Below are 15230 nucleotides of genomic sequence, written 5' to 3' on the forward strand. Positions count from 1 at the left end.
CCTCATCCCAATACTTTCTGAGATACATACATGTAACAAAATTCACGTGAATTCTGACAACTAAAGACAGAAAAATAGAAGCCTGTATATCACAGCAAATGTTCTGCAGTGGTAGTAGTTCAAAAATAATTTTACATGGGAACACTTCGATTAAGTCAAAGTCAATAAAGACAAGAGGCTACAGTTTTGTGAATGAGTTGTGATAGTCACATGGTATTTTAAAACATACTATGAAATGTTCTGCAGAGATGGTGATGTAAACGTTTCAGTGTATTTTTTTTTTTGCTTTTGTTCCTCCTTGTTGTGACATACGCATTGACTGCATAGACTACAATACTGAAGATTTGCTGATTGTGTTCTTGAATGTGACACTAAGTTTAGCGGCCGGCATAGTTCCAGTTAATACCTCGACGGACGGGGAAACCATTTCGAGTGAGCTGAACTGGAAAAGTAGGCAAAACCCACCAGAATAAGGTTCCACTGCAACTACAGTGAAGGAGAAACTGCACTGGCCGAAGGTTGCTCTTACAAAAGTACAAGACTGGAAGCCTCACTTATACAAAATTCTGCTTAACTACAAACAAAAAAAATCAACAATGACAAAATGAAAGTATTAACAAAATCTGGGATTCAATTCTGGCTCAAATATTTCTGTTCAGGTTCCTGGGTGCTGGCCCGCTGCGAGATTGCCTAAATGGCCCCAACTCTTCAAGTCTCCATGTATCCCCACCCTCTGCCGTTGACCTTGCAACACCCGGCTGGTCCGAGTCGGACTCGGCCACCTGGTTTGCACTGGCTGATGGGATGACAGTAGGAGTGATGCAAGGAGAGATGCAGAACGCTGGCCTTGCTCTGCTTTGTCCTCTGCCACTGCTGACCCTCAGCTACTGCGCTCTGCTGTGCTAGTGCCCTAGTCCCACAGGAGGGCAAGAGATGCAGGGACCAGAGGCAAGACATTCCAGTGGCCTCAGCTGAGCCGACCTCAGCCTAACCCAAGTGAGTGAGCCCAGCCAAGGCCATGAGAAACTCCGGCCAACCCACAGGGACCAGGTGCCACAGTCAGGCTGGCGGCCATCGACTGAATCCCAGACTCCGGAGGGGATGCAGTGCCACCGAGGCTGTGTGGTTGTTTTCACACCGCGTTATAAAACCAGCAGAGAATGCACACACCTCTAATACCCAGCCTCTCTTTGGAAAGACTTCTTACTGGAGAGCAGAAAATACCTCTGAGTGAATATACTTTTAAGCAAACACAATAAATATCATACCGTAAGTGAGGGGGATAATTATCACTTCCTCAGAGCATATAATCTTTACATTTGAGCTTTCAGGAAAACTGAAAAATGATTTGCATTAAATACCACAATTCCATAAAATGAACCCTTCTGTTCTGTGTTCATTTTACACACTGGTGGTATTTAATGCATTTTCTTCCCTAAAGAGTTTTTTTTTTTTTTTTTCACTGTTACCACCTTAAATTCTTTTTTGACAAAGAGTAGTGTAAGTCAATAGGCAAGTGTATCTCCTCTAATGAACCACGGATATCAATTCCACGATATTTAAACGACAAATACCTTTTTCTGTTGGAGATCTTTCTTAGATTGAAGGCTGCTCATTGAGGTTATATTGGTGCTACCGCAAGTGTCTATGTACGTGCGAAGAGCACACAGCGTATGGTTTTACACGCGCACGTTTATGGTGCAGAGGGGACAGGGTTAGGCCTTCAGCGTATTTACTGAAAATATAAAATGTTGTATTTATATATTTTTATCCCCGTTTGTGACACTGTGAATGTTTCAGAAATTCTAATAGTGTCAAATATGAATGTGTAAGAAATGACAACTTTCATCAGAAGTCTTCGGACAATTAAAGTTATCTACACTAACGAAAGGGAAAAGTTATAATTTCATCCTTGACACAGTACAATTTCCAACTATTTTCTGTGCAAGATTGCTTGTAAATCCCTTGACAGTCCTAAGCGTCATCAAATATAGATCAAAAACGTATCACCTGATAAAAGTCCAACATCTGGCACTTGCGAGAGTGGGAAATACTGTATCTTTTATCAGGCAAATTAGCTGGAGCAGAAAGGCTTTTGCTAAATCAGCCTCATGGAGGTTTCCATGCCAGAAAGTCTTACCTCAGTAGGTAATTGTTTCTTATCTATAAATTAGTACTAGGAAGAAAACCGCTGAGTTTCCTAGGCACATAAGCATTTTTACTGCTGTATAAATCTGAGCTAAATTAGAAAAGTGACAACGGACACACGGCCCTCACTGTTCTTGTGTCCTTGCTCTGCTCTTCCCCAGCTGAGATTCTACGGCACGTTACATACACTCCCTTATATACATCCTCAACTCACGTGCGTCTGTTTCTCGCACATCCAAGGGACAAAAGCTCAGCTGTGATTAAACCCAGGCCTTCACCAACCTCCTGTCTATCCCTCCGACGCAGCCAAAGAGCACATCACTAGCCCAACTCATCTCACTCTAAATCCATGACTGCCGTACTCATGGGGCCCTGGCGCACAACTGAATTCTCATGACGCATCCGTAGGCCATTCTCACTCCTTATCCTAGATCGACACTTCCTGTCTTCTCAAATCCCTGACCCCCTGCCTTGCCCTTCCCCTTCCCCATCCCCATTCCCCTCTGAAGACCCTGCTTCCTTTTCAGAGAAAACTGGAACCACCAGAAGCCAACTCCCAGTCTCCCACCACGTGTACCAGTCCACCAACACCTCTGCCCATAGCCTCGGCCCTACCTCCTACTTCCACGGATAAACCATCTCATGCCACCATCTAAAGCCACTGTGCATCAAATCCTGTCCCATTTCACCTACCCCAAGATCCTGTTCCAGCCATTTTCCCGTTCCCTCGGGGGTAACCAATTTCCCCTTCTAATCGCTCTTCTCCATCAGCATGCACTGCTATTTCCCTCATCTTTAAAGAAGGGCTCCCTGAGTCCACCCTCCAAGCGCTGCCCCATTTCTCTGCCCTCCGGTAAAAACGTGCCCTGCCCCCGCAAAGGAGTTGTCCTGATTCACTTTCTTCGCTTCCTCTCATTTTCCATCCAAGCAGGCGTTTCCACTCACCGCCATCACCCACGAGGTGATGAGTCCACGGGGAGGGGGTTCTCGGGCCTCACCTCACTGGCCCCGCCGGGACGTTTCACCCAGCTGCTTGCTCCGTCCCCTTTCGACCCCTTCCTGGCGCGGCACCCAGGGCATCACGGGCCTCTGTGGGCCTGCCGCATCGGTGGCCGTTCCTCCTGGTTCCCCGAGCCCCGAGCGTCGGCGCACCGCAGCCCCAAGGCTCGCCTTCCGGCCTCCCCTACTTCTCCCGCCCGCATCAGCCTCACGGCCTCGCATGTTTTATCCACGTGTTGATGACTTCCAGACCTCCATTTCCAGTCCCGACCTCTCTCCTGCACCCTGGACTCAACTACCCCACTGCCTGCTCCACGCCACCTCCTGGCTGTCTAATGGGACCGCACTGCAGTATAACCCAAACTAAACGGCTGATCTCTCCCTGCAAAACGTGCCCCTCCCGACCCGGCTGCTCCATCCTTCCAGGTCCTCTGGCCAAACACCCAAGGAGTCACGCTGCGCTGGGCTCTCATTTTCACAACCCACGTCCAATCCACCAACAACTCTTTGTTAACAGCCCCAGCTTCGAAACACACCCAGAATCCGACCAACTTCTTACCACCTCCATGACGCCCCTGAACTGCTGTCTCCTAAGCGGTCTCTCTGCTTCCGCCGCTGCCCTCTTGCAGCCTGTCTGCAACGCCGCGGGCAAGATAAGGAGCACGCAAGCTTATGTCGCTCTTCTGCCCCAAACCTCCAAGGACGTCCCATCGCTGGAGCGGACGTGAAGTCCCGGAAGAGCCTGCTAAGCTGCTCCGCCCATGCCCCGGCCCCCACCCCCACCCTGCTCCTCACTTATTCTATGCCGCAAAACTACCACGGTCCCTCCCCCGACCCTGGTTTCCCCAGCAAGTCGGGCAACGTCCAGCCTGAGCGTTTGCACTTACGTCTCCTCTCGCTGGTACATTCTTCCCACCTGTAAGTCTTCCCTAAATGCCACCTTCCCAGTGGGCTTCTCCCTTGCCACCCACTGCAAACTCACTCTCCCTTCCCCAGTGTTCCCAATCCCATACCCCTCCCACAGTTATATATGCCTTATCTTTTACTCACTCATTTGTTTCTCATCTGTGTCCTTTTACTGCAACGTAAGCTCCATGAAGAAGGAAACTGTGGTCACTATGGTTTATTGCTGTACGCCAGTACTTGGCACACAGTAAGAATAAATCAATATTTTTTTAATCAGTCCATCAATTAAAATCTGACTCCAGATCAAGAAATATACTGTAGGTGAAGCTACTAGCATGTGCAAACATTTTAGGAACCATTTGGTTTTACAGAATTTGAAACAAACGGGAAAGATAGCATCAACTGGCCATATCCTTCTCAAGCTGAAGAATCTCATTTGAAGCACAGAGTGGTTACAAGGCCACACAGCTTTGAACACAGATAAAACTAGCGCACGATGCAAGAAAACACATCGGCAAATATGCATACATAGGAAAAGCAGTAACATTTGAGCTAAAGTTATCCAAGGACAGACTTCTCTTTTGTGACAATGAAGCAGGCTTTACTAATTAAGCCAAATCATGCTTTTTATGAACCCCAAGGCAAGAAGAACACAGACACATGTAGACGTTCAGTACGTGTGCATGTATTCTGTTGGCCAAAAACATCTTACGGAGAAACCCGAACAAACATTTTGGCCAACCCAATATGTTTATTATCATCTTTATATTTGCATATATATCAACAATATATATTTGGACACTTTAATAATGGGCTGCCAAGTTAACTTTCAGTGGTAGAATTTATTTGAATAGTTTAAAAAGTGTCAAGTCCTGTAATTAAGAACATGAAAAGATCTCTTAAATGTTTCATTTAGACTTAATCATTTGAGGGAAAAATTCTATTCCATAAATGTATTAGGCAAATCTGGGATTCAAGAAGGTCTTGAGATAGTCTTCACAAATGACAATGGTCTACTGAACTTAATATGTGATGAATGACATCACTGAGCGGTCTTCTCTTTGGTTGAATTGAAATCGACCAGATTATGAATGTCTGTACAATGTTCCGTAAGTCACACATACTTCCACCTCCATCACTGAGACATGCAGTGTATCAAGAGCAGCTCTGCACGAAGACGGCCTCACCTGATCATGCATCAGCGCTGCAATGTGTGTTGTTTTGCCTCCGGGGGCCGCACACAAATCTAGAATCTTCTCTCCAGGCTGAGGATCCAGAACATGACTTACTACAGCAGACGGCAAATTCTATAAGGAAAAAAAAACTAATTTGTTATCAGTGACTCAAGATCATTTTAAGTTTCAGAATCAGAGGACGTAAAGACACGACACATTAAAAACTGAACTCTAATATAAAGACACTAAAAGGGCTTTCCCGGTGGCGCAGTGGTTGAGAGTCTGCCTGCCGATGCAGGGGATACGGATTCGTGCCCCAATCCGGGAAGATCCCACATGCCGCGGAGCGGCTGGGCCCGTGAGCCATGGCCGCTGAGCCTGCGCGTCCGGAGCCTGTGCTCCGCAGCGGGAGGGGCCACAACAGTGAGAGGCCCGCGTGCCGCAAAAAAAAAAATAAGATAAATAAAGACACTAAAACACATATGTGGCCACTGATGATTCAGTGGTTCTCCATCTAGAGATGATAGTGATGCTTCACTCCTAACAAAGATAATGTTAATGTAATGGCCAAAGACGACAGCAATTTCCAATCCAACGTAATACGTTAAGAACCTTCTGGTATGCAATCAGTTGAAAGCATGAAATAGTCCCAGTGAAGAGGCTTCATTAAATATTTAAATGATGACAAAGTTTCCCTAAAACAATTTCATCTACTACCTTTCTCTACAGTATTTCTCAATCCTGGCTGCACGACAGAATCACCTGGTGAGTTCTGTCTTTTGTTGTTTTTAATGCGCAGTCATCTAGAATAGTTAAATCAGAATTTCTGGCAATAGGGCCAGACATCAGTGTTTTTAAGATCTCCCCAGGTGCTTCTAACATGCAGCTAGCTGTGCAACCTTGCTACTGCTACAGCCATTCTCAACCTTAGCTGCAAACTAGAACCACCTGGGAGAGCTTTTCAGCATCCTGACCCAGGCCCCACCCCAGCCAGACCAACTAAAGCCCATACACGTGGTAGAGTCCAGGCAGCAGCATGTATTTAAAGCTCTCAGATTATCCAACCTCATCTGGCTTTTAAATCAATTATTTCCAAGAAACCAGGCAATGAAAAGATCAACTTTGGAGCACCACTTTTGATTCCAGATAACCTAGAATGCAACTAGAATATAACTGAAAACAGCTGTTGTAAATATTTAAGTATTAAACCTTTCACTGTCAATCATTTCAATCGTGAAAGACATCAAAGGCGTTTCTACAGTTCTGTGGATTGTGGTCAGACAAATCAGAAGTTTCCTTTGTGGTTTTGAAAAACCAAATAATACTGCACATTCGTAATTTTAATGATTGTGTGCGACACTCCAATTAACTTTATAAAGTACATCCTTGTGTAACTTCAACTGCTACATGAGAAATAATCAATTATCACCAGCCCTTTACAACCTCCTCTCCTCAACAAGGAACCCACAATGTGAAGCTTCCACGTTAGCTGTTGCAAACAAGTAACAGTACAGATCTGGGGATAATGGTTTCCAGAGAAAGGCCAAGGCAAGAGGCATCAAAAAAAAAAAAAAACCCACAAATTTCACCAGGGATTTTCCCAAGTATATAACTCTACCTCTCTGTAAAGTACCTTCAATAATCGCACAGAATGGACAAAGTATTAGTTGCCTAACTCTGGGGCTTACAAGGTATTCAGCCAATCACCCTATGAACTACCTCATCTTCACAAGTCAAGAACTGGTATCAGTGTTCTTCAGTTACAGCCAGTGCAGGCTTGTGATAATATATTCAAAGAGCCCAGCACAACACCACACTTTTTAAAAGGCTGGCAGGACTGCCCTAGTGGCGCAGTGGTTAAGAATCCGCCTGTCAATGTAGGGGACACAGGTTCGAGCCCTGGTCTGGGAAAATCCCACATGCCACGGAGCAGCTAAGCCTGTGCACCACAACTACGGAGCCTGTGCTCTAGAGCCCGAGCTCCTCAACAGGAGAAGCCACGCAGTGAGAAGCCCGGGCACCGCAACGAACGGTAGCCCCCCTGCTCACCGCAACTAGAGAAAGCCCGTGTGCAGCAAGAAAGACCCGACACAGCCAAAGATAAATAATAAATAAAATAAATTAATTAAAAAAAAAGAAGAAAAGCACTCTTGGGAACTGTTTCTCTAAAAAAAATTTAAAAATAAAAATTAAATAAAAGATAGAAAGTAATAAAAAAGGCTGGCAGAGACTACTGAAGATTCTACGTAACCGTGTATGACTTTATATTAGGTTATGCATCCTAACGGCTTACATCATCACTAATGTAGAATCAGAGGACAAATGTAAATCTGTTTTTCTATTTGTTCACCCCAGAATTAACCTCTGGATTTATAAAATGACTTTTGGTTACATACTAATCAGAGTAGAAAGCAAATGTCATCTACGCTTAAGTTAGGGTACAGATGCTACTACCTACCCATTGTGCGACCTTATTCAAGAACCTGACCAGATCCGGCCTTCAGTATCTTCATGTTACATTGGTAATAATAATAAAATAATAAAAATGCCACCTAACAAGCAGACTGTAACAAATCATATGAGCTAATGTACATGAAAGTACATCATAAACTGGACAAGGGAAAATAAATTACTTGTTATATCACAGCAATCGATAACCATCTGACCAAAATCTGCTAGTAGTAAACCGTGTGAATCTCACTCAGACTTACACATGGAACACTTACATGTATAGCAAATGCATGCTTTATTTAGGGGTTAATAGTGGAAATGGAAAGCAATCATTACAATAAGCTACACTAAGTAGGTTGTTTTTTTTTTTTTTACAGCAGTTAGACATTTTATAATTAGAAAAGTACAACCATATTTATTAAACTTGAGGGTAGGAAAGAGGAAGGAAAGCACATTCAGGAAGAAGCTCTCAAACTACAGCTCAGAACTGGTGCCCGAAAGAAATGACACAGACCCCGCCGTCTCACACGGTGGAGCCTTTCCTTTCCTAAGGGTGAGCCGGAGTCGCGGCAGCACCCTGCGCACGCCTTCTCACCCTACGTACTGTGCTTATTATCCTACGATAAGCACCGCTGGGCAAATGAAGGGAGAAAAGGTAGTTCATCACTTGAGAAAAAGAGAAAGTGCTTACTAAGCTTTTCCTTACTACTTAACCAAAGGTAGATCAGAAAACAGAAATACACTGCAAAAAAAAAAAGTTAATAGAAGCGAAAAAACAAACCCTTAGGTTTCAAATAATTCGCCGAAGTATATTTCAGTGTCACTAAGTATTTTGCTTTTACAAATACTTACTTGTAAAAATAAGTAGCTAGGCAGTACGTTGTCAAATGAGGGGCTCAGATACACTGGGTCTGTCATTCTTACGCCAATGCCTCTGAAAAACAGGAAATCTAACATTACTCAGTATGAATTAGACGATCTACACAATCTCCATTTCTAAGAATATACGCAAGTAACAAGTCAAATATAAGATGTTATGCCTTTTTAAAACCTTTTTTACTCAACACCAAAATACTTTAAAGTATTCCCGTGAAGTGTTTCTGGATTTTTACCCACAGTAGAGTAGGCCCTGGAAGCACTAAAAAGGATAAAGTCACATAAATTTTCATTTGAGCACCACTGCATTCCTTTAGAGATCTGCACGGACTAAAAAGTGAAGACCATCTGAGTCTTTATTCACTGATGCATTCTCATCTTTCTGGTAACTGTGATGAGCCTTTCAATTCAACAAACATTTTGTGATCCCTTCAGTTTGCCAGGCACTATGCTCAGTACTTGTATGAAAAATAAAAACATATGTTAAGAATCATGCTGGTGATAAGCCATGACAAACGTGCCACACTGCTTCCCTCTCATCTCGTTAGGGAGTAACTGCCCAGTACTGACACCATCCACAGGATGACCTCTGCCACCTCTGTCCCCAACTGTGAGTGGCAGTGGACCTGATCGGAGCAGGAAGGGCCAGGGCCCAGGATGGCCTGGTGGATGGGGATCCACTGAGACAAACCTCGCAGTCAGAGAGGCTGTCCAAGGGGACAGGAGGTACACAAGCACACTGTTAGAGAAAAGCCAAGCGTGGCCAGCTGCACAGGCCACGAGAGCGAGCGAGAAGACGGGAAAGTCAACGTGCTGTTCAGGGATTACAGGGGCACGGAAAGGAGAACGGGGCCCGCAGACACAGCACGTAGGTAAGTTCGGAGTTTATGAACTGACCGTGGCAAAGAAGCACCTACACAGACGTGTGTACCCTACGTGACGTACTCACAACACTTCTGACACCACACGTGTGGGCTTCTCTCTCACCCACCAACTCTCCACCTCTCTGGACACCAAGTGGGTGTCCCACAATTCACTTAACTTCTGACAGACTGCCTGGGGTCATCATCAGAATCCACAGGTTCAACAAGACTGGCCCCGCTCCAGGTGCCAGCTGCACCTCCCAGGCTGCGACCTGGCCTTGTGACTGACTGCCTATGAATTTGGAGGCTCCTAGACTCCCTCCTCAGCTTCGACAATTCACCAGGATAACTCACAGAACTCAGGAAAACAATTTACCTGTCTGCCTACCAACCGGAAGCTTGGGGCACATGAAGGTAAATAAAAGGAAAGGCTATTAAATACGGGAAACAGTCACATGTAGTAACACTAATATATTTAAAAATAAGTCAACAGTAAACCACTGAAAAAAAAAAATATATATATATATATATATATATACACACCCAAGATGGGCGTCTTTTGTATTAAGAAAGGAAGCATTGTAAAATAATTCTGAATTTGTGTTGGTTGTAGATTGAGTGTACTGCTGAAAAATATTGGGTTCTTGTTTTCTGTTCTGTTTTTTTGTGTGCGCATGCGTGTGTGTGTGTTTGGGTATTTTTTTCTTTAACTGACAAGCCATGTTGAGAGGTCTTGGCTCACTGCTTTTCCCCTATGTGAGTCAATACACAGTGCTGCTGTGTGCGTATATTTTGTGTGTGTGTATTTGCTAATTTTTATTAATTCTAGTTTTTCATTAAATAAGTTTGACTTACTTTTCTGTAAAAAAACAAAAACAGAAACAAAAACTGATGACTTCACTTGCGGTCACCAGTTTACTATGAAGGATACAACTGAGGAAACAGCCAAACAGAAGGGATGCGTCGGGCAAGGCGTGAGAGGGGGCATGGATACACCACCCTCCCAGAACCTAGATGTGTTCACCAACCTGGAAGCTGTCCAAGCCCCTCGTTCAGTGGCTTTTAGGGAGGTTTCATCACATGGGCATGACTGATTACATCACGGGCACTGGTGGCTAGCTCAGTCTCCATGCCCTCTCTCTTTCCCGGAGGCCTGGGATGAGGCACACGTGCCACCCTCTGATCACGTGCTTGGCTGCTCCGGCCAACAGCCCCGTCCTGAAGCTGCCGGGCGGGGGTACAGAGGCACTCTTACCGCTCCTGAGATCCCAAGGGCTTTGGGAGCTGTATGCCAGCAACCCGGGACCTAGATCCAATTATTTATGTATTTCTTATTATGCCACAGCAGAGTAAGTTTATGCTGACCCTTAAGAGTGAAATAATTTCTGCAGGCATTTGTGGACTGTCACTGCAGTGGGTCTGACTACCAATGTTAACTCCTCCTTCTTCTTCCCATGCCTTTTACCCTCACTCATCTGTGCAACACTTGGTATCTCCAAATCTGCACCTTTCATCAGAGTTAAGCCTCGTCCTTGCTCCAGTCAGGGTCGAATCAAACCACTTCTTAAATAGTTCTTGCCCCTGAGCAGAAAATACACAAAAGAAACTTACGAAAATCACTGCCTCACGTTCAAAAGTCAGTCCTTTGTTGAGACAACTGGGGCACTTACCTTGATCAACACCTTGCCCCCAGTGCAAGCATCTAGACCCACTACTGAATGCCTTGAATCATCGCTCAAGTGACTCTATCCTGCAGGGCTCCAGTCCTCTGCAAAATACTGAAACGAACACTTATACACCTGCCTTCCTAACCCAGTTCCCACCAGTGCTTCAAGCTCTGGCTCCCCTTGCACTATCTCCCTCTGACCACGCCTAACAGCACAAGAGTATCCATCTGTACAGTATTTAATTTAAAGTAACGTGACAAAATAATTTAAGCCAGTTATTGTTCAGGTATGGGCTGACATGTTTCCTTTGAAACTATTTCTGTACCATATATCTCCACATAATAATGTGAAATATAACACCCCATAGGATGAACAATCTGTTAGTAAACTAATCTATCTCTGAGTCTACTAATGATTCAACTCAGCTGGCATTCAAGAAACCAAAGGGCACAAATTCACTGACTGTACAAATGTACTGTTAAAAGAGTTGGTCCTAAGTTTTAAAAGAATATAAATAATAAACAGTGTCTAAATGCCACATTTCTTTGCTGTGGAAGCACACTTTTTCTCACATAGGCAGAGAAAAAAATCATAATGGCCTACCTGAATGCTGAGTTTAACAATCAACAGTTTCTTGGTTTCCTAACAAGATGGAGAAGCAGTAGGACCAGAGCTCACCTTCTCTCATGAAAACATCAAAATCACAACTAACTGCTGAACAACCATCAACAAAAAAGGGCCAGAACCTACCAGTAAAGATATACCACTTCCAAAGACAAAGAAGAAGCCACAGCGCGACAGCAGGAGGGGCACGTTCATGATACAATCAAATCCCGTACCCGCTGGGTGGGTGACACAGAAAATGGAAAATAATTATATCACAGAGGTTCTACCACAGGAGTGAGAGTTCTGAACCCCATGTCAGGCTCCCCAGTCTGGGGGTCTGGCATCAAGAGGAGGAGAAGCCAGAGTATTTGGCTTTGAAGGCCAGTGGGGCTTGATCACAGGAACTCCACAGGACTGAGGGAAACAGGAACGCCACTCTTGGAGGTCGCACACAAGGTCTCATGCACACCAGGACCCAAGGGAAAAAGAGGTGACTTCATAGGAGCCTGGGCCAGACCTACCTGCTGGTCTTGGAGGGTCTCCTGGGGAGGGAGGGGGCAACTGCGGCTCACTGTGGGGACAAGGACACTGGTGGCAGAGGTACTGGGGAGCACTCAATGGCATGAGCTGTCCTGGAGGCCACCATTTTGAAGCCAAGATCTGACCCCACCCAACAGCCCTTAGGATATAGTACTGGGATTCCTCAGGCCAAAAAACAAACAGGGTGGGAATACAGCCCCACCTATCTGCAGACAGACTGTTTAAAGTCTTCCTGAATCCACAGCCACCTCTAAACACAACACTTGACATGCCCCACCCACCACAACCCAGCTCCACCCACCAGTGGGCAGCCACCAGTCCCTCCCACCAGGAAGCCTGCACAAGCCTCTTAGACGGGCTGCACCCACAAGGTGGCACACACCAAGAGGAACTACAATCCTGCAACCTGTGGGACTGCAAACACAGGGTTACACAAAATGAGACAGCAGACGAATATGTTCCAGACAAAGGAACGAGATAAAACACCAGAAGAACAACTAAGTGAAGTGGAGACAGGAAAAGAATTCATAGTAGTGACAGTAAAGATACAAGATCTCGGAAAAAGAATGGTGACACAGACCAAGAAGATACAAGAAATGTTTAAGAAAGAGCCAAGAGATTTAAACAACGGAGTTGAACAATGAGGAAGAAGAACGGATAAGTGAGCTGGAAGACAGAATGGGGTAAAGCACTGCCATGGAACAGAAAAAAGAATGTTTCAGAGAGCTCTGGGACAACATTAAAAACACCAACATTCACATTATAGGGGCCACAGAAGGAGAAGAGAGAAAGAAAGGACCTGAGAAAATATTTGAAGAGATAATACCTGAAACTTTCCCTACAATGGGAAAGAAAACAGCCACCCAAGTCCAGGAAGCACAGAGTCCCATACAGGATAAACCCAAGGAGGAACACGCCGAGACACATATTAATCAAACTGCCAAAAATTAAAGGCAGAGAAAATATTAAAAGTAAAAAGGGAAAAGCAACAAATAAAATACAAGGGAATCCCCATAAGGTTATCAACTGATTTTTCAGGAGAAACTCTGCAGGCCAGAAGGGAGTGGCACAATATATTTAAAGTGATGAAAGGGAAAAACCTGCAGCCAAGATTACTCTACTCAGCAAGGCTCTCATTCAGATTTGGCTACAAGAATTCAGCACCACCAAACCAGCTTTACAACAAATGCTAAAGGAACTTCTCTAGACGGAACAGAAAAAGCCACAACTAGAAACAAGAGAATTACTAATCGAAAAGCTCACCAGTAAAAGCAAACATAAAGGTAGGAAATCATCCACACATAAATATGATATCAAAAGCAGCAATCGTGAGGAGAGTACAAATGCCGGATACCAGAAATGCACTGGAAATTAAGAGACCAGCAACTTAGAACAATCTTGTATATATATATATAAAAGTCATGGGAACCGCAAACCAAAAATCTACGATACACACACACACACACAAAAAAAGCAATCCAAACGCAACATTAAAGATGGTCATCAAATCACAAGAGAAAAGAACAAAAGAAGGTAAGAAAAAAGACCTACAAAAACAAAACAATTAACAAAATGGCAATAAGAACATACATATCGATAATTACCTTAAATGTAAGTAGATAAAAGCTCCAACCAAAAGACACAGACTGGCTGAATGAATATAAAAACAAGACCCATATATATGCTGTCTACAAGAGACCCACTTCAGATCTAGGGATACATACAGACTGAATATGCGGGGATGGAAAAAGATATTCCATGCAAATGGAAATCAAAAGAAAGCTGGAGTAGTGATACTCATATCAAACAAAATAGACTTTAAAATAAGGACTGTTACAAGAGACAAAAAAGGACACTACATAATGATCAAGGGATCAATCCAAGAAGAAGACTTAACAACTGTAAATATATATTCACGCAACACCGGAGCGCCACAATATATAAGGCAAATGCTAACAGCCATAAAAGGAGAACTCAACAATAACACAGTAATAGTAGGGGGACTTTAACACCCCACTTTCACAAACAGACAGATCATCCAGACAGAAAATCAATAAACACAGGCCTTAAATAACACATTAGACCAGGTGGACCTGATTGATCATGTACAGAGCATTCCATCCGAAAGCAGCAGAACACACGTTCTTTTCATGGACACATGGAACAATCGCCAGGATTAACCACATGCTGGGCCATAAATCAAGCCTCAGTAAATTTAAGAAAATTGAAATCATATCAAGCATCTTTTCTGACCACAACACTATGAGATTAGAAATAAATTACAAGAAAAAAAACTGTGAAAACACAAACACATGGAGGCTAAACAATATGTTACTAAACAACCTAATGGATCACTGAAGAAATCAGAGAGAAAATCAAAAACTACCTAGAGACAAATGAAAAGAAAAGCACAACGATCCAACACCTATGGGACACATCAAAAGCAGTTCTAAGAGGGACAATCTTACCTCAGGAAACAAGAAAAATCTCAAATAAACAACCCAACCATACACCTAAAGCAACTAGAGAAAGAAGAAGAAAACCCAAAGTTAACAGAAGGAAAGAAACCATAAAGATCAGAGCAGAAATAAATGAAATAGAGACGAAGAAAACAAAAGGAAAGATCAATGAAACTGAAAGCTGGTTCTTTGAAAAGGTAAACAAAACTGATAAACCTTAGGCCAGACTCATCAAGAAAAAGATGGAGAGGGCTCAAATCAATAAAATTAGAAATGACAAAGGAGAAGTTACAATGGACACTACAGAAATACAAAAGATCATAAGAGACTACTACAAGCAACTATATGCCAATAAAACAGACAACCTAGAAGAAATGGGCAAATTTCTATAAAGGTACAATCTCCCAGGACTGAACCAGGAAGAAATAGAAAATATGAACAGACCAATCACAAGTACTGAAATTGAAACTGTGATTAAAAAACTTCCAACAAACAAAAGGCCAGGACCAGATGGCTTCACAGGCAAATTCTATCAAACAT

At 43.7% G+C, this 15230-nt stretch overlaps 1 protein-coding gene across 2 annotated transcripts in view; it reads right to left on the minus strand.

Moving 5' to 3' along the window:
• The window catches only part of NSUN6 (NOP2/Sun RNA methyltransferase 6), a 68180-nt gene that overhangs the window by 27279 nt on the left and 25671 nt on the right, over nt 1-15230 (minus strand). For both annotated transcript variants that reach the window (XM_082649055.1, XM_082649054.1), the window contains 2 exons: nt 8532-8613; nt 5241-5360 (listed from right to left, as the gene is read on the minus strand). In XM_082649055.1, the coding sequence (XP_082505181.1) occupies nt 5241-5360; nt 8532-8613 (202 nt within the window). The remainder of the gene's footprint in view (nt 1-5240; nt 5361-8531; nt 8614-15230) is intronic.

Source organism: Grampus griseus (genome assembly GCF_964374135.1).
Source record: "Grampus griseus genome assembly, chromosome: 2".
Classification (NCBI taxonomy): domain Eukaryota; kingdom Metazoa; phylum Chordata; class Mammalia; order Artiodactyla; family Delphinidae; genus Grampus; species Grampus griseus.